The 20,801-nt window shown below is 45.3% G+C and overlaps 1 protein-coding gene across 1 annotated transcript in view; it reads right to left on the bottom strand.

Annotated features, from left to right (window-relative positions):
* Positions 1 to 20,801, bottom strand: part of APC2 (APC regulator of Wnt signaling pathway 2) — a 105,672-nt gene that overhangs the window by 22,234 nt on the left and 62,637 nt on the right. The window contains exons 6-7 of the mRNA XM_077271206.1: positions 18,744 to 18,852; positions 18,472 to 18,585 (exon numbers count right to left, since the gene is read on the bottom strand). Of these exons, the coding sequence (XP_077127321.1) occupies positions 18,472 to 18,585; positions 18,744 to 18,852 (223 nt within the window). The remainder of the gene's footprint in view (positions 1 to 18,471; positions 18,586 to 18,743; positions 18,853 to 20,801) is intronic.

The raw sequence follows: 20,801 nt of genomic DNA, 5'->3' as shown, positions 1-20,801 counted from the left end.
TGCACTCCCACCATTCGCACCCCATAACGTGAAAACACAGCATAAATGGGATGCCATGGTAGCCTGGAATTTAAAGGGAGCCTGTCATGTAAAATAACACAATTAACCTGTAGATATGGGGTTAATATGCAGGTTAATAGCGTTCTGAAGCTGTGCGGCTGCTGCACTCAGGGCCCTGCTGCCAGCATGAAATTAACTTTATTTTCCCCGGCAGCTTCAGTCACAGAGATGACGCCGGCACAGTTTCAGTATGCTAGCCACCAAAGACATATGGCTTTAGTGAGCTTTAAAATGGTTGTCCATTACTGGACATCCCCTTTTTAAGTGCTAAAGTGTCCTAGGTAAAATAATGAATACACATACTCCCCTCCTGGACCATCACGTTTCCAGTGATATGTATCCCATCAGTCACATGATATTGTGAGATGTTGGTGAATAGATCTGCAGTATCTGACTTCGACTACTAGAGGTCACTGTTGCCTCTTGGATAGACTGTTGCAAACCTCTTGGTTTTTTGAGTACGAGGAGAGAGCTGACTAGAGGAGGACAATGGACTGCCATCCTGGGAGCTGAGAGTTCGAGAAACTGACCACAGTTCCTGTGACTCATGCTAGAGGAAGAGTTACTTTGTGGAGAGTGGAGAGGACTATGGTTGGATGCAGAGTTGGATTCCCCCCAAGGCATCTTCTATGACATGGAGGGTCCAGGATCCACTCCTCGGCCTGCCAACTAATAGATGAATGAACGATCAGCTGCCTTCTTCAGCGACCAGTTTTTGGTTCGTAAGTCCTGAGCTCAGACCCCACCACACAGATCCCGGTGGGAGCTTACATGGAGACTTAGAAAGAGTTTGGCGCCAAACATAAATTCTCAGCTAGAGACATTGTTTGCTAGTAGTATTGAATGAATCAGAGCTAAATTCTCACCTAATTAAAGGGAACTTATATTCAGATAGCCTAAAGAATTGTAATATTAGAGAATTGTTACGTTTGTGAACCACTGCGTTGCACCACTGCAGGGATCGCTTCTTGCACCCATCTACACCCTTGTCCTTGGCTAACTCTTGGTTACCGCATTAGGCAGAACCACAGGTAGGCAAATTATAACTTATCCTATAGAACATCCTGGGCCTATAGGTTGTGTAGGTCCAAGCCAACCCGAGCTAGGTGTGTGTGAAATTTAATTGTGTTTCTTTCTTACGTTGTCGGGGTAACTCAGGTTCTGTTGTTAGTAAAAAGTAATTCCTTGACAAATTGTCTGGTCGTGTTCTTTGTCCTCGGCCCACTGTATTCTGGGAGAGACCACCACGATACACGGTCTACAATGCTATGTCTTGTGACTCTTTTAGCCAATGAGTAACCACTGATCGACTGCAACCTTCACACTTCTGTAAAACTGAAGAGTTCTGTCTGATGGAGCTGTGAAGGCTGCAGCTCATCAGCAGACTGATGTAATTATTTCCTACTGTTAGATTGCTTTGGGTAATAACTTTACTGTATATTCAAATATTGTCATTTATTTAATCATCTATGTATTATATTCTATCCCTTTTCTTACACACAGGAGCCAGTAAAGTAAAGTAATGATAGTGGTTTTTATTATTTCATGAGTTGCTTTAATAGCTTCTTCACAATGTTCAAAATAACCCGAGCACCAAGACTTTAGCTAAGTGTCTGCTTATGAAAATTTAATGAAAATTTCCATCAAGTAATTATCTAGCTTTTAGGCTATACTCTATTTCTTTTTAACTCTAGAATCTTAAAAGGCTCCTGGATGGTTTGGGATCATCTATTCTTTCTAGCTCTATCAAGTAGTTAAACTAAACTCAATAGCTGCAGGGATGTTATAATCCCATTTGTGCACAACTATGACTGAGCAACCTAGACAGGATACAAAAAATGAGCTCACTATCTACTATCAGCACCTGATATCCCTGGATTTGGAATTACACTCATTCTACTCAGTATAAAGCATAAAGTTACATGCAGGTGCCGTATTTCATCCTAGTAGTATCAAGTTATGATACGCTACCCAAAACACTTTGTGGGACCCTACTTTTCCATGATATGCCTTTGGATTCTCTATTAAGGAGGTGTTCTGCCCCATACACACTAAGTGCCTTTGGCTCCATTCTTCTAAACATACTCTAAGCGCATAACTTCTGGATCTCATCCCAATACGGTTGTGTTCATGGATCGCCCCCCAAGGGCCGTGGGGTACTCGGTAACGGGTCCTTCGGTTCACAGGGGGATGTCACGGTGGCTGACCTGGTCCGTGGCCCTGGGACGTCCGTATAAAAGGGAAAGATCTTTAAAGGGATAAAGTTTATGTTCGTGACACCACCTGTGGTATTCGGTCAGGGTGACCGACGCTGCTTTAAGGGGTCCGCTGGGGTGATGTTATGGCAGCTAGATGGTATACCTTCCCACAGGTGAAGTATGTCCCCAGGGCTTCCCAGTACGTAGATGGTGCTATGGTGAATGGCGCGGTGAAGAACGAGGACACAAGGTTGTAGTCTCTTTACCTTTACTGAAGACTTCAGCATCCACAGTCCAGGGCACCAGATCACAGGGCAGGCAGAGTCCAGCCGGTTTGGAGGCAAGTCCAGAGTTCTCTTGTCCAGGTAGAAATCAGTAGCCTTCCCTTGCGCTGTGGTGGTGTAGTCCCTTACTGCCTATGGCTTCACATAAGGGTCTCACAAATGCGATGTTTCGCTCTCTCTGTCCCCCGTATAGGATATGTGATATAGTGACCCCTGTAACAGGTAGGGGGCACTGCATGGTCTCCCCGGTATGTGCACGGAGTCGTATTGAGGCCGTGAGAATTGACCTGCAGTAATGTCAGGATCACGTGACCAGCCCAGGTAATCCATTACTGTGGGTGTGGTTACAGGTACATAACCTGACCAGGGTGTGGGTCACGTGGTCTTCTGTGTGGTTCCTGTGTGGTTCCAGTGTTGGATCTGAATGGTCCAAGTGCAAGGTCCTGGAAGCCTGTGCATGGGCTGTGTGCCCCGTGTAGGAAGACCTGGGAGGAGGCTTCCTGGAAAGCACATGGCTTGGACCTGGTGGCCTGTGGTGTTGGACTGAGTCCTGAATAGCACCCAGACAGGCCACGGCCTCTGTGTTGAACGGTCCCAGGTGGGATGGACGTTCTGAAGAACACAGTGTGATCATGGTCCGGCACAGTCTGGGTTAGAAGCTCCTGCGAGTGGAGTCTTCTTGGAGCACCTGAGAGACTGTGGACCTGGATGATCGGCGTTGGGGAAGCTACCGGCCTTCGGTGGCTCTGGACTGACTGATGTGTGCCGGCCAGGCAAGTTGGTGAACCCCGTTAGGCAGTTTCCCCAGGAGAGCGGACTGACAAGGAGTCAGCAGATGGAGCAGGAGCTCCCATAAGGTATCATTGTCTGATGGTGCTTGTTATGTTCCATGAACTGTGTGGTAACCCACTGCAACTGGTCAGGAGAGGACCAGCATGTTTAGTTGCTACAGACTGAGGATATGAAACGTGATGTGATGTCCTGGTACAGTGTGTAAATGGACTGTTCACGATGTGGTTTATGATACCCTAATAAACCGTAAAGACTGTTTTGTTTTAAAAACCCGTGCCCGTGTGCTGAATGTCGCGGCAAAGCGAGTGTCCCCCAACACACTCAGTAGGAATAGTCTTACATTTGGTGCTCGAATGCGGGCAACGGTCCAGCACGCACACGTGGAGTTAATTGCTGTGGCTCGGCGGGGCCACGAAGGTTGCGTCTGGCTGTAACTCGGCGGGGTTACGAAGCTGACAAGCGTCTGGCTGTAACTCGGTGGGGTTACGAAGCTGACAAGCGTCTGGCTGTAACTCGGCGGGGTTACGAAGGGGACAAGCGGCGTCCTGTGGATCGGCGGGTCCACGAAGTCGGCGGTAGAGCCTTGTGGAGCGTAGCTGCAGTGGCAGCAAGAGGTTCCACAGCAGGCAGAGCTGCAGTGGCTTGTGGTTGGCAGCCGGAGGTGCCGGTTGTATGTGACTGCAGCGGGAGCTGTGGCAGTACCAGCAGGAGCTGGTGAAGTGACATAAAAAAGAAGAAAAAAAAAATTTAATTTTTTTTTCTCTCCCTTTTCCTCCAAGTTGTGCTGACTCTTAAAGGGCCAGTACAAGCCCAGAGACAAAGGAGTGTACTGTGCGAACTGGGGCCTGAGTGCCGTGGGGAAGTCCACGGGGTGTATCCCAGGGTGGGGAGTATCCCTAATAGTGAACGGTGACCCCAAATGGAGATGGTTGTCCAAAAGGGGGCGGAGTCCCAAAAAGGGGCGGTAACCCGAACAGGGGTAATGGCCCAAAAAGGGGTGGAATCCCGAAGGGGGGCTGAATCCCGAACCGGGGTGGTGTCAAAAAGCGGAGCACTTGTCCGAAAAGGGGGCGGAGCCAAAAAAGGGGCGGAAATCAGTGAGGTGTCACGATTGTGTCCTTTTTGGATGGATGGAAAGTGTGTGCGGGGATTGATAGACCCGGGGAGAGAAGCGTCTGTGCTGAGAACCCTTCCAGGAAATTCTGTGTCACCTAGCGACACTGAATATCTCCAGGTAGCCACTATCTACATTGTCGCAGCGGAGGTTTCCACATACCATGAGGTGGCTGTAGACCCGATCGTGCCGTATCCTATGGTAATAGGACAAGATTTGGTAGCACTGTGGGAAAAGGCTGAAGTGTTTGTGGACATAATGTGGATGTCAGTTAGTAATATTGAGAAGGCGCCCCCTAGAGTTGACAGTCCTAAGGTAGGCCTGAACAAGGGAAAAGGTGCGACTGTCCAACTAACTGACCTGACGTCACCTGAAGTGTGCCACAATACGACTGGTAGTGGTCTGCTGGATAAAACAAGTGGGGCTGACACCCTGACAGAGAGTGACTCGTGGCGTCATCATACTGTGGGGTGTGACACAGATTCTGGGGGTGACTGTGACAAGTCATGGCCAGTAACAAGCGCATGTGCCATGGTGACAGGTGGAGGACGGGGTCCAGGACCTGTGGTAACGGGTGGAGGACGGGGTCCAGGACCTGTGGTGACAGGTGGAGGACGGGGTCCAGGACCTGTGGTACCGGGTGGAGGACGGGGTCCAGGACCTGTGGTGACAGGTGGAGGACGGGGTCCAGGACCTGTGGTACCGGGTGGAGGACGGGGTCCAGGACCTGTGGTGACGGATGGTGGTGACTCCCATTCAGACGGTGATACCAGTGGAAAAGAGTGTAATAAGGTTGACTCAGGCAATTCTTCCTCCCGTCGCCGGAGACGTAAAAGAGCCAAAGGGGCTGAGCCGGTTGTTCCGTGTGAGGAATTGTTGGAAGATGCTGAGGACCTGGGGTGTATAAAGTACTCTGAAGTCCCAGGGAAAAGGGACGAACCTAATGATGTCACCGCTGAGACCCAAGAGAGGGCCGACCCTGACAGTGCAGAGTCTGAGGGTGCAGAAGTGGAGGAGGCCACCAAGGAGGTGGTGCCTGAAGTAAATACCTCCTCAAGTAATGGATGTTCCACCAGTCCAAAGGATGGGAGGAGCAAGATAGAACTGGTTAAAGAGACGGTGAACGACCATCTCGAACGAGAAAGGGTCCTGAGACAAGCAGCTGAGCGCAGAGTGGATGAGCTGGAGAAGGAAGTCTCTGAGCTCAGAGGTCACCTGTTCAGATGGCAAAATGTGTATCAGACCCTAAAGGAAGACATTGACGTGCTCAGAGAAGCACTGAAAGGCCCTCTACAAGGAAAAGAGGTGGTGGTCGCAGACTTCTCGTGTCAGTGCCAGAGTGGTAACGAGGTGAAGCTGCTAATGCCCATCTTGACCCGGGGTCTGGAAGAGGGTAAAGCTGAAGAGGAGTTGGCGCTAAAAGCAGAACAAGATGGTCACCCGGTTGTGACAGGTGTCTTGATGGAAAGGTCCATGGCAAGGCAGGAGCCATCTGTTCTTGAAGGAAGTGAGACTCCGCTCTTCAAGTGCGTGATAGATGTACCCGTAGAGGCGCAAGATGCATGTACCCGTGAGGGTGTGCATGAGGCCTTTAAAAAGGCAGTAGAAGCGTGTAGTGGGCACTGGAGACGAGACAGTTGGTGATACTGTCTAATAAGGAAGTCACAGTGAAGAGGGTGGCTGTCCTGAGGGACATGCACCTACGGTGCCTCCGCACGAAACAGATGGTCCTGTTGGGGAATGGTGAGGCCACTCATTGTTTGGAGCAAGCCAGGAAAGCCCAAAGTCATCTGGGCTTGGTAGAGGACACAGTCCAAGTGCCCAGAGCTCTGGTAGCGAAGCTCATTGGCCGATTTGGGAAAGTGATGCAGGAGATGGTGGATATATCCGGTGTGAAGAGACTGAGGATTCCGGCTGAAGACGAGGCCCAGGTGGGTGAAGATGGATTGGTGTCATTCCTGCTTGTCGGGTCCAAGGAGAGTCTAGGGAATATCCGGATGCTCCTGAGGTATCGCATGGCATACCTGAAAGAAATGGAGCAGCTAAGACTGTACGGACGGCAGGTCAATAAACAGCTGCAGAACATAAGGTGGCGGCCGCCTTCTTCCCAAGGAAAAGGAAACAAAAGGGACATGTACAGTAGTAGACGTAGTGTTGGAGGGTCAGACTCTGATCAGTTGCTAGTCTCGACTGTATGTGGGACCAATGACCGCACCAACCGTGGGTGGCGACCCTGGAGAGAAAGGTCGAGTAAAGAGACAAACTTGACTAAAGGTTTGGTGACACAGACAGACTGTGACCTAAAGGCCAAAGCTCAAGGCCTACATGTTGACCGCTGGGGGCGGGGTAAACTCAACAAATGGATGGTTGGGTGTGATGCTCAAAACCGACTGAGGCGGTTCTCTCGACAGGTAGGGCAAGGCAACGTGCGTGACATATCCCGTGACCCCACGTGTATGACAGGTGTTCAACCCCACAAGCTTGAACAGAGGGGGGGAATATGTGATATAGTGACCCCTGTAACAGGTAGGGGGCGCTGCATGGTCTCCCCGGTATGTGCACGGAGTCGTATTGAGGCCGTGAGAATTGACCTGCAGTAATGTCAGGATCACGTGACCAGCCCAGGTGATTCATTACTGTGGGTGTGGTTACAGGTACATAACCTGACCAGGGTGTGAGTCACGTGGTCTTCTGTGTGGTTTCTGTGTGGTTCCAGTGTTGGATCTGAATGGTCCAAGTGCAAGGTCCTGGAAGCCTGTGCATGGGCTGTGTGCCCCGTGTAGGAAGACCTGGGAGGAGGCTTCCTGGAAAGCACATGGCTTGGACCTGGTGGCCTGTGGTGTTGGACTGAGTCCTGAATAGCACCCAGACAGGCCACGGCCTCTGTGTTGAACGGTCCCAGGTGGGATGGACATTCTGAAGAACACAGTGTGATCATGGTCCGGCACAGTCTGGGTTAGAAGCTCCTGCGAGTGGAGTCTTCTTGGAGCACCTGAGAGACTGTGGACCTGGATGATCGGCGTTGGGGAAGCTACCGGCCTTCGGTGGCTCTGGACAGACTGATGTGTGCCGGCCAGGCAAGTTGGTGAACCCCGTTAGGCAGTTTCCCCAGGAGAGCGGACTGACAAGGAGTCAGCAGATGGAGCAGGAGCTCCCATAAGGTATCATTGTCTGATGGTGCTTGTTATGTTCCATGAACTGTGTGGTAACCCACTGCAACTGGTCAGGAGAGGACCAGCATGTTTAGTTGCTACAGACTGAGGATATGAAACGTGATGTGATGTCCTGGTACAGTGTGTAAATGGACTGTTCACGATGTGGTTTATGATACCCTAATAAACCGTAAAGACTGTTTTGTTTTAAAAACCCGTGCCCGTGTGCTGAATGTAGCGGCAAAGCGAGTGTCCCCCAACACACTCAGTAGGAATAGTCTTACAGATAGGACAAAACCCGTATGACTAGTGACTTGAGCCTGTTTATAGGGTCTCTTAGATAACCTGGCTCTGTAGGTGTCACCGTGCCTCCTGGGTGTAGGTGCGGACAGGTAACCTGCAATTAGCTGTCCTGCCGGTCTGTAAAATAAGGCGTAGAGGTCCTTACTCCCTTGGTGTTCCTTCTACTGGGATTTTGCACCTCAGAAGGAGGCAGCCTGAGCGGGGCTGGTCCCCTTCTGGTATCCTCTCCTTTGCTTCGACTTCTTCACGCTCGCTGCAATACAATTCTGCCTTTCAATGTTTCTTTCTGGGAGCTGCAGCTCTGAGGGCTTGCATAGCTCCTTTGACCCTCTGTCCTCCTCATACTACTGTCTGGAACTCCTAACAGAACTCCAGACTGGAGCTCTGTCAGGAACTGACTAACTTTCCCTACAGACTACCAGTTATATATATATATATATATATATATATATATATATATATATATAGAGCATCCTAATACTGTAAATAGGAGCAGGAGCTCCCCCTGGTGGCCTGGAGTGTGAATGTGTTGCATGTTTGTGATACCTGGATACAGTTATCCTTCTTTGCCGCCAAACATAGCATCACTCTCCCCGAGAGGAAAGCAATACCACTGCGACGACCAGGACGATGGGGCACCGCATTCACACTGCATTTTAAACCTTCCATTGGAGGTATACTTTGGGAAGACTCCAAACATGTACTTCTGACAGACAGCTAGAATACATATATACTATACAGCTCTCTCCACAAGCTTTATCAAAACTTTCCTCCACAGGGCTGCACCATCTGGAGTAAAGTATGCAAATCGTATACTTACAGTCACATGACCGCCCACCAACATAGGGAATAGAGAGGAATCGTGACAGTGTGTGTAACACCCAGTCACCATTCGTCAGTCTGCAGACACATAGAGTGACTGCACGCTTTGTTTTCTAGACCAAACAACCCCTTCATCTTTTCAGCTACAGCTTAAGCTGTGTGAGAGAATCTCATCGTATCCAGTCTGCGTGAGCCGATAACCAGGTTAGCAGGCATAGCTCCCTTCACTCCCCAGAACACTTTTTTGGAGCAAATTGCTGTAATATGGCACTTTTCCCTGAAAAACTCTAGTGGAATCTGTGACGTATATGATCTTTTCTGTAAAGGAGGGGTGCCCAGCCTTTTGGAGTCTCTTGGCCACATTGGAAGAAAAAGAGTTGTATATCCACACATTAAATACTCAAACACTAACAAAAGCTGATGAGCAAAAATAGGATCCATACATAATATTCATTATACCGCCACCACAGATAAGCAAGAAAATCCTCACATTATTGTTCTGATTATGCAGGTACCCAATCGGAGAATATAATAAAATCATTGAGCAAGTCCCAAGTTTGTGATCACTAATATAGAAAATATAGATATTAGTAATAAAATGTCATTATTTGTATTATTCTAAATGTAAAAGTGACTAGCTTTATGTTGCCCATTTTGTTTTACTTTTATAATAAAAAAATAACAAAAAAATCCCTTAAAGTAGTTGTCTCAAGGTTTGAAGGAAACCCCCTACTAATAGGATAGGGAATAACTTCCCGATAACTTGGGGTCTCTAAGTGGAGGCTCAAGTGGTCAGACCCTATCTATGATAAATTCCAAAGTTGAGATAACCCCTTTAAACACGTTGTCCAAGATAATATTTATTATATTTATTGCCCATGGGTTTGCATATAGAAATCATAAACACACAAATGCTAATGTATTGGTAAGATAAACTGAAAAAGCTGTATGTGCATCACATGTGATACCCTGAGATTGCTGTATATTCATCACATCGTTTTTACCTTGCTTTAAACATCACATGGGGTACACTGAGATTTTGCTGTATATGCAAAAAAGAAAAAATAGGGCCAGCACACCTTTAGTATTAAAGTAATGCACAGGTGTACAAATACGCTATGTGGTCAATATACTAACATATGCATACACTATACACACTGTGACTAATGAATACATGAACTCCAACATTGCTGCAAATGTTAAGAACGTAATGGTACTTAGTTACCATTTCTTGATTAAAGAGCGCAAAGGCCATCCAACCACGTCAAGATGACCTTTTAATATGGATGGTCCTTAAACACTAAATGTCTTACCTCTCTATGTACCAAACCAGCCACATTTAAATGAGGAGTGAAAAGTAAACCAGACATAGCTAGCAATTAGAGATGGCAAACCCAAACAGTAAAGCTCGGAGTCTGTACCGAACTCACAGTGTTCGGGCATGAACCCTGGACAATTACTTATCCAGGAAATCCATGTTACTGTTTGGGTTCGGCCCCCACAGATATCAGGTCTTTCCCATGCTGTCATCAAATTGTCCTCCTTAGAATAGTAACTTCAGCATTCAGCTGTCGACTTTACCTCTGCTGCTTATGAAAAGTACAGGGGTCCCCTAGGCATTTTTTTTTTTCAATTTAATAACAAGAACAGGAAAGTTGGATTATAGCAACTGCTTCTCTTGCTTTGTTAGTGCCAGTGCCGGATTGATGAATGTCCACGAGTCTGGCACTCGGCAGCCCAACATACAACAGTCTAGTACTGGAGCTTTGGTGAGACCCAGCAGCTTGAACTCAAGCAACCTTTCAGGTTACCAGAGTTCAGAGCCACCGGGTCTCCCAGCAGCTGCAAGGCCTGGAAACCCCATAGGAAACTTTTGAGGGACATTTTAAGGACCCTGGAGTTTCTAAATGCTGGAACACCTGGAGGCTGTGAACAAAGGCTACATTGGGTGTGTATTTTACTGTACTTGTTAATAAATAAAAAAAAAATAGGAAAAAAAAAACGGCGACGCTTCCGCCGTAATATTCATAAGCAGCAGCCAACTGCTGAGGGCTGATGTTAATATTCTGGGAAGGAGGGCAATATCCTTAAGGATTCCTAGGCTAATAATATCAGCTCACAGCTGTTTGCTTAGCCTTTACTGATTATTACAGGTAAGCCACCCCCAAAAAATGATGTGGCGTCCTCCCTGTATTCAATAACCAGCAAAAGCTACACAGACAGCTGCAGGCTGATATCAATAACCTAGGAATTGGCCATGATTATTGGCTCCTTCCCTGACTAAAAACATTAGCTCTCATCTGACCCAGAAATGGTGCATCAATAAGTTGAGCCAAATATAAAATGCCCATTAAAGGATTTAACTACTCATTCCAATTACAGAGCCTCTAAATTGTTATGGGTGGCTATTCTGTCTCACAATATCAGCTGCTGACTCAGTTGAGAAGTGGTTCATTTGCTTGACTGCTGCCTTTGTTGGATGTGGTACACGTTTATCAGGTTGTGTCTCTGGAATAGAAATCTGATTCTCCGTTACACGTGTGTACTCTGCAACCCTGCATGTGGGTGGTTTGAGACTTGATGGCTGAGAGTGTGTACAGTTTCTTCACTGTGATCCACCTGGTCCCCTCTTAATCATGGTCCCAGTTGGAGCAAACAAGAAAATAGAAACAGAGTACAATTCCATTATCCCTAGCTGAAGTATTCAGACGTGGTTGCCTGTTTTGAACACTATTTTTTTCAAGGGAAACACTCCAGGCCCCCGGGATCCTAAGGCAAGAGCATTGGAGAGGCGTCCCAAGGCATGGGGCTGGGACTGGCAATAACAAGCCTCATGGCGGACTTCCATCTGTATCCAGAATTAAACCATGAGCATTTTATTTGCGGCTGCTTGTTCTCTAATGGAGGTTAATTTTAGAGCTGTGGGGGAAATGTGTCAACAACATAGTATGTGGGTGAGATTTTTAACTTGACTGCAGGTAGCAAGCCTCGCTGCAACTCGATATAAGATACTGCTACCAGCTTTTCATCTGCCGCATTTGTAACATATGCTACTGAAGCAGACATTTTTGAGCTGTGGGGTACTGTGCCCCATTGTCTGGATGTGAAATTTTTGATCTGTTTTCTCAGGGAAATTTGAAAACATGCTGTGTGGCTGAAATTTACTATCAGCTTCTGTGGGAGAAATTTGTCAACAACAAGCTCTGTGTAGGAAATTGTAATCTGCTAATATAGGGGTACTCTGCCCCATGCTCTGTGGATGAAATTTTGTAAGATACTAGTGTAGATGTACTGTGGCTGATGATCTGTGGGTGAAATTTTTAAACTTGACTGGAAGTAGCAACCCTCAGTCTCTGTGAGGACACTGTTAACATTTTTGTTATTCATTGACATCCTATTTTACCATGATTTAGCTATGGTGAAAGAACACCTTTAAGTCATTTTCCTATCCACATTGCCCTGCTCTTATCCCCATTTAGCATCCTTTTGCAGCCCCCAAACCCCTGACTACAACCATTTTGCAGCCATTTAAAAGCACTGAAGTTCCCATTGATTTGTATTAGGTTGGGGTACGGGATCAAATTCGAGGTCAAGTTCGGACCCAAACCCAACTTTTTACTGTTTGTTTGTTGAACTCGGCAGACCCGAAGATCCATCGGTTTGCTCATCTGTACTTGTGACATATACTGTCGAACTTGGTTCGTGTGAAATTTTGCTGGTTTGATATAAAAAACAAGATTGGCCTAGTACAGGTGTAGAAATTTTCTTGTTCCAAAATTAACTATTCTCATACATACTCTAAAACTTGGTTTGTGTGAAATTTTGTTTCTTTCAAATAAAAATGAAATTTGGCCTGGTACAGATGCTGAAATTTGGTCCCTCGGTACTCAGTCAACAGACGTCACTATTTCTCCCGTTGTGGCATCCCAGTCTTGTACCAGCACATGTCAAGAAACATCACCCATGCCCTTACCAACGCGGTTAAGGGGATTGTCCACTTAACGACTGACATGTGGACAAGCGCTTGTGGCCAGTGATGTTACATTTCCCTGATGGCACACTGTGTGAACACTGAAAAGTCCCACCCTGGCACGGCACATGTTCTACCAACCCCAAGGATTGCTGCTCCTACTACGATCAGGGCTTCCTCCACCTCCTACACCAGTTTCTGGAGCCCCTCCTTCTCCGCCATCTCCAATGTGCTATCTCAGAACACGTGGTCCACATCAGCTGGAAGCTCTGCAACACTGCCTCAGTGAGGAGGCAACGGGCTTTGCTGAAGCTAATTTGTCTAGGAGACAAACGCAAACAGCGGCAGAGTTGCTTAAAGGAATAACAGACCAGACAGATCTGTGGTTTTTGCCCCTGAAACTCCAACCAGGCATGGTCGTATGCGATAATGGGAGTAACCTGGTGGTGGCTGTGAAGGTTCGCAAGCTCACACATGTACCATGCTTGGCACATGTGCTCAACTTGGTAGTTCAGCAGTTTCTGAAAACCTACCCAGACTTGACAGAGATTCTGGTCAAGGTACCCCGCGTCAGCTCTCATTTCCGTAAGTCTGGTACAGCTCCCGCCGCTCTGACACTACTGCGGCAGCGCATGCAAGTGGTCGCTCACCAACAGGTGTGCGACATGCCCACATGCAGAAACTACACACTGCACATGCAGGCAAAGGTTTGTAAGCAGCAGAGGCCAGTTGTGAAAGACCAGCTCCAACCCACCAATCGGTATTCTGGTCATCCTCCGCACATAACAACTGAAGAGTGGGCATGGGTGTCTGACATTTATATGGTCCTCAAAGGCATAATCAGCACACCAATCCTGCTCCTGTACCTACTTAAACAGTCTCTCCTGACAATTAAAAGCTTTGTATGCGGACCAGGTGAAGATACTACCCAGCCCATCCTCATCGCATTTGCTCAGTGCAAATTGGGTAACAATGAGGAGGTGGAGACTCAGGAAGAGGAGGAGGAATGGGATCTGGTGGCTAGCACAACAGAGGCTGGTACCCACACAACCTTTGTTCCGTCTCTCCTACGTGGATGGGGTGAGGAGGGGAATGAGGAGGAAGAGAGGGAGGAGGACCAGATGAAAAGTCATCATCATGGTGGAGACAGGGAAGTGTTAGCTGTAGGGAGCATGGCATATGTAGCTTGACAACTTTATGCAATACTGCCTTTCCCGCGACCCTCACATTACATTCGTCATGGACAAAAAAAGAGTACCGATTGTTCACACTGGTAGACCCACGCTACAAGGAGAACTTTGCATCTCTTGCTCCTGAGGCAAGAGGTCTTCTAAAATGCTGCTATACCAGTAGGCCATTGTAGAAATATGTTGAAAAAATTCCCATCAGTCAACACTAGCAACAGGGAGCTTCCTTGCCCAACCAAAGAGGAGAAGTGAGAGAGAGACATACCAGGTACAGCAGAGGCAGGGTACACTGTCAAAGGCCTGGGCTAATTTCATGACACCCTCCCAGCGTATATGCCCTCATGACTGGGTATTTTTGCCAAGGAGGGAAAAGTTTTAAAAGATGGTCAAGCAATACCTGGCCGATCAAACCAGCGTACTCTCTTATTCTTCTGCGCCTTTCAGCTATTGGGACTCAAAGCTGGACACCTGTCATGAGCTGTTCCCCTATGCTTTGGAGGTGTTGTGCTGTGCTGCCACTAGCATCATATCTGAGTGGATTTTTAGTGCCACAGGGGGGTCATAACATACGGATGCTTTCTACAGAAAGTGCTGACATGCTCACTCTGAATGAACAAAGCCTGGCATAGACCCGAATGTTACACAAAACCAGATGATAGAAGCAAATAAAGTGTTTTTATTGTTCTTCATTTGAATGAGGCCAGCCAGTTGTTGCCTTGTAGGGTCTGATGATGACCCTGATTATAATTTCTTATTGGCTTTGCACTTTGTGCAAAGTCTTTATGAGTGTAGGAGTAACACAACTACACTTTGTTCACAATATTTGAATGAGGCAATACAGTTGGTGCCTTTCAAGGGTGTATGGATGACCCCGCTTCTCATTTTTTTGCAGGATTTGCACTTAGTGAATGTGAGAATGTGCATAAGGCCCTCCTTTATGTCTAATACAGGGTGTATCTAAGTCCCTCTAAGCCCCTAATTTTTTGACATTTCTCGCTTCCTTCATAAATTACATTGAAATTTCCAATTTTATTTTTATAAAAAATTCAATTTTAGTTTATTTAAATTATAATTTTTAAAATCCTTTTAAAATTGTGCCTTATATACAAGTCATTTTCCTGTAAAATGCAATTTATCATCGATTTAGAATGTTTTATTGTCAGTCCTTAAAGTGGATTAAAGTATGACACTATTATTTTCAGCAGTGATCTGAGAGTCAGAGATGCTTCTAGGAATCTTCCCCATCCTATTCTCCTTCCATTCAGCACTTTTTACATATATTTCAACATTTTTACTGTCCCCCAGACCTCTTTGTAGGGTCTGATGGAAAAATGCTCAGATTAGCCACTGATTCCCATTATACTCATTACTCAAAACGAGCATTCGAGCATTACGAATTGTTTGGTTCGAGCAACGAGCACCCGATCATTTTAGTACTCGCACATCTCTAGTGTCTATAAGATACGCCCATTACGAACCTCAGTTAGATTGTAAAAAATACACAGCTAGAATAAAATACTTTATTTGAAAGAAAAGCACAGACACCTTTATTTGAATTAAAAATAAAAAAGCACAGTTATTCTCACCTTCGGCCTAATCCATTGAATCCCTTGTCACCTGTAAAAAACACAAAATAATAAACAACCATAATACTCACCTTATGCTTAATCCACCGATGCCTATGTCCTCTGTAAAAAAAAGATAAATAATAAACAACCATATGCCTCAACTGACCTCCCTTTCTCATGCAGCGAGCCGTGCTGTAAATGAGGTCACTGGGGTTCATCAAGTTTGAACTCCGGTGAACTTTCTCACGGCAGCTCAGCACTAGACACTGCAGGCATGATTACCCTCCTGTCAGTGTGTTCCGGCTGGTGGGGACAGCGATTGCTCACTCGTGTGACTGCTATCCAAATCATGCGAATTGTTATGGCACAGTATGGATTATCTTCACGTCGGACAGGTAAGGGATATGGATGTTTATTATTTTTCCTTTTTTTTGGATTGGGCAGATTTTCTCTTCATGCTGGGTAAATTACATAACTCTCATTGCCATGTAGAGGATTGAGAAGCAACTACTTTTTTAGTACATTTTGTACACAGAGCATTAATCGTCAAGGGCATACAGTGAGGAAAATAAGTATTTGATCCGATTTTGCAAGTTTTCCCACCTACAAAGAATGGAGAGGTCTGTAACTTTTATTTTAGGTACACTTCAACTGTGAGAGACAGAATCTTAAAAATAAAAATCAGAAAATCACATTGCATGATTTTTATATAATTAAATAGGACTTTTTAATGCATTAAATAATTATTTGCTACAATAAGAAAAACAAAGCTTAATATTTGGTTCAAAAACTTTTGTTTGAAATTACAGAGGTCAGACAGGGCTGTCACTGGGCAACATTGAGTATCAGCTCCCTCCAAAGATTTTTTATTGGGTTCAGCTCTGGAGACTGACTAGGCCACTCTAGGACCTTGAAATGCTTCTTACAAAGCCACTCCTTAGTTGCAATGGCTGTGTGTTTTGGGTCATTGTCCTGCTGGAAGACTCAGCCAGAACCCATCTTGAATGTTCTTACTGAGGGAAGGAGGTTGTTGGCCAAAATCTTGCGATAGATGACCCCATCCATCCTCCCTTCAATACCATGCAGTCCTGACCCCTTTGCAGAAAAGCAACCCCAAAGTAAGATGTTTCCCCCACCATGGTTCACAGTTGGTACTGTGTTCTTAGAGTTGTACTCATCCTTCTTTTTCCTCCAAACACGGCGAGTGGAGATGATGCCAAAAACTTATATTTTGATCTCATCTGGCCACATGACTTTCTCCCATGCATCCTCTGGATCATCCAGATGGTCATTGGCCAACTTCAAGTGGGCCTGGACATGTGCTGAGCAGGGAGACCTTGCCTGCCCTGCAGGATTTTAATGCATGATGGCACAGTGTGTTACTGTGATACCAGTTCTCTTCAGGTCATTTACCAGATCATCGCTTGTAGTTCTGGGATGATTCCTGACCTTTCTCAGAATCATTTTTACCCCATGAGGCGACCCCAGTCTGAGGAATATTGACTGTCATCTTGTGTTTCTTCCATTTTCTAATGATTGTGCTAACAGTTGTCTTCTCACCAAGTTTTTTGCCTATTGTCCTGTAGCCCATCCCAGCATTGTGCAGGTCTACAATTTTGTCCCTCGTGTCCTTAGACAGCTCTTTGGTCTTGGCCATGGTGGAGAGTTTGGAGTGTAATTGATTGAGTGTGTGGACAGGTGTCTTTTATACAAGCAATGGGTTCAAACAGGTGCAATTAATACAGGTAATGAGTGCAGAGTAGGTGGGCTTCTTAAAGAAAATCTAACAGGTCTGTGGGAGTCAAACTTCTTGCTGGTTGGTAGGTGATCAAATACATTTTTCATGCAATAAAATGCAACTTGATTATTCAAAATCATACAATGTGATTTACTGTTTTTTAATATACATCCTGTCTTTCACAGTTGAAGTGTACCTACGATAAATATTACAGACCTCTCCATTCTTTGTAGGTGGGAAAACTTGCAAAATCGGCAGTGTGTCAAGTTCTTATTTCCCCCACTGAATTTAATGAAGTAAAGTTAGAGGGACAGAGGTAGCAGTTGGACCCGAAGCTAGGTGCCTGAAGTGTCCTAAAGCCCCTTCTACCACATCAGATGAGTAGTAGATGTCACATACCAAGTTTTTCCGAAATTAAGACAGGGTCATGTATTATTTTTTTGCTCCAAAAGAAGGGTTAGGGCTTATTTTCAGGGGATGTCTTATTTTTTTTTTACAAGAACAACAAACCACATTTTTTCTTGAACAAAAAAATAAACATTTTTTCAGCTATAATCATGTCATCATAAACACACATAATGCACAATCACATGTGTATATAAATTACACACACACACATTGCACATACACATGTAAATAAACACATTGTACATACCAGCATGTCTCCTCTTCAGTTCCTCTAGACTCCTACAGTTAAAGGACCTTTGGTAACACCATGGTCATATGTCACCAAAAGTCCTTAAGCAGTCTTAACCCCAGAATAGAAATGCTGGTGGTCCCTAAGAGAGTGGGGTCTCTGAGAAATTGCCCAGATTGTCCTCCCCTTTCCCTTAACACCGACCCTGTATATCAACCTGTCTCCTCTTTAGCTCCTCTAAACTCCTGCAGATAAATGACTTTTTGCAACATCATGGTCACATGACCATGATGTCACCAAAAGATCCTCAAGGAAAATTAACCTTGGAATAGAAATATCGGGGGTCCCTAAGAGAGTGAGGCCTTGGGCTAGTGACCAGTTTGCATACCACCTAATTGTCGGTCCAGACTACAGCTAGGGCTTATATTTGAAGCATACTCCAATAATCCTGTAAAATCATGCTTTGGCTTATTTTCGAGGTAGGTCTTACTTTTCAGGAAATACAGTAGTAGATGTAGGACCAGTTACAGCCTTTGCATAGGGAGGAATCCCAAGTAAAGCCACTGGTTGTCAGCATTTTTTATATAATTCTGCTTGTCGTAATAGCTCCCATTAATTAGACTTTTGTTTTATGCTTAACTCCTACCTGAGCTCTCTGCACCATTTCATCTGCAGTACCAAATCTTTCTTCTAGCACACAACGCAAGTGCTCTGATTCAAACTCCAACTGTTGTCGGATAAGGTCGATCTGCAGGGAGAACTGAAAGTGTACACTTGGTCATCAGGATAAGTACGGTAAGTATGAAATGAGAAAAAAGTAGTAGAGTGTTGAGAAAAGATAAGCAGCACATAATAAAGACATACTTAGAATTGGTGCATTTGAATCAAGGTCCTTCTGTAACTCTCAAAGCATCTTACCGTCTCAACCTGGGGCAACTCCTCTAAGCGCTTGGACAGACTTTGAAGCTGCGAGTAATACCATAGTTTCTCTTTTTCCTCTTTATCAATCTCTGCCAGCAGCAGAGCCCTGACAAAAGAAATATTGCACATCAAACTGACTATAACTGCTGCTTGTGTAAAGATTGTTGACTGCTAGAATCAATCCAAGTTGAACATTAATCCTAGATAACAATGTATATTAATACAGATGGTAAATCTGCTGCTCATTTACCAAAATATGTGTATAATATACAATAATTGATAGTACTCACAACCTATACAGTGGCTTGTGAAAGTATCCACCCCTTTGGCTTTTTACCTATTTTGTTACATTACAACCTGTGTTTAAATATTTTTGTAATCTGCTTGGTGTGTGATGCATCAGTACTAAATAGTCTAAGTTGGTGAAGTGAGAAAAATATAGGCATAAATTACATTTATGGGATCACGTAAATAAAAATTGGCATGTGCATATGTATTCACCCCTTTTGCGATGAAGCCCCTAAAAATTTCTGGTGCAAGCAATTACCTTCATAAGTCATATGCTTAGTGAAAGGAAGCCCACCTGTGCGCAATCCAAGTGTCACATCCTCTGTCAGTATATACACACCTTTTCTGAAAGGCCACAGAAGTAAGAGGCACCACTAACTAAACAACACCATGAAGAGCAAGGAGGTCTCCAAACAAGTCAGGGACAAAGTTGTTGAGAAGTAAAGTCACGGCTGGGTTATAAAAAATATCCCAATCTCTGATGATCCCCAGAGCACTATCAAATCCATTGTCATCAAATGGAAAGAACATGGTACCCTAACAAACCTGCCAAGAGAGGGCCGCCCATCAAAACTCTCAGCTAGGAAAGGGAGGCATTAATCAGAGAGGGAGCACAAGGACTAAAGGTAACCCTGAAGGAGCTGCTGAGTGCAGCGTTCCCAAGCATAGACTGGAATATCTGTCTATATGACTACAATAAGCCGTACACTCTATAGCGGTGACTGTTGTGAATTCTGTTCTTGGGCTCCCTCCGGTGGTTATAAGTGGTAGCACTGCTGTCTGTCCTTCACAGCAGTTATCAGGTGTGTCCACTCTGGACTGGGCTATTTAGTCTGGCCTCACCCTTTAGTCAGTGCCAGTTGTCCATTGTATTCTGGAGGATTCACATCCCTTCATGGTTTCTCCTGCTTCCTGGTCTTTTCACTAAGATAAGTTCTGCTTGTTTTTGCAGCCCACATTTTGTGGGCCTCATTGTTCAGTGCATTTCATGTTTTTTCTTGTCCAGCTTAATCTGTGTAAAGATTTATGCAGTCAAGCTGGAATCTCTGGAGAGGCAGATATACCCTCCATATCTTTAGTTAGATGTGGAGTTTTGTATTTTCTGTGGTGGATATTTCCTAGTATTTTAATACTGACCGCATAGTTCTCTGTCCTATCTTTCCTATTTAGCTAGATTGGCCTCCTTTGCTAAATCCTGTTTTCAGCCTGTGTATGTTTTTTCCTCTCCTCTCACAGTCAATATTTGTGGGGGGCTGCCTATCCTTTGGGAATCTTCTCTGAGGCGAGATAGTTTTCCCTTTTCTATCTATAGGGTTAATTAGTCCTCCGGCTGTGTCGAGGTGTCTAGGATCAGTAGGTACATCCCACGGCTACTTCTAGTTGCGGTGTTGAGTTCAGGGTCCACGGTCAGTATAGATACAGATACCACCTTCTCCAGAGTACGTCCAATGTTACTCCTGGGCCACCAGATCATAACAGGTGACCTTTATGGAAGAGTGGCCAGAAAAAACATTTTACTTATACAAAAAAATTGTAAGGCTTGTTTTGAGTTTGGTAAAAGACATGTGGTAGACTCCCCAAATGTATGGACGAAGGTGCTGTGGTCAGATAAGACCAAAATTGAACTTTTTGGCCACCAACTTAAAAGCTATATCTGGTGCCAAACCAACACAGCTCATCGCCCCGATAACACCATGCCCACAGTGAAACATGGTGGTGGCAGCATCATGCTGCGTGGATGTTTTTTTCAATAATAGGAAAATGGGA

The sequence above is a fragment of the Ranitomeya variabilis genome, chromosome 1 (assembly GCF_051348905.1).
Source record: "Ranitomeya variabilis isolate aRanVar5 chromosome 1, aRanVar5.hap1, whole genome shotgun sequence".
Classification (NCBI taxonomy): Eukaryota; Metazoa; Chordata; class Amphibia; order Anura; family Dendrobatidae; genus Ranitomeya; species Ranitomeya variabilis.
This window is presented reverse-complemented; position numbering and strand designations above follow the sequence as displayed.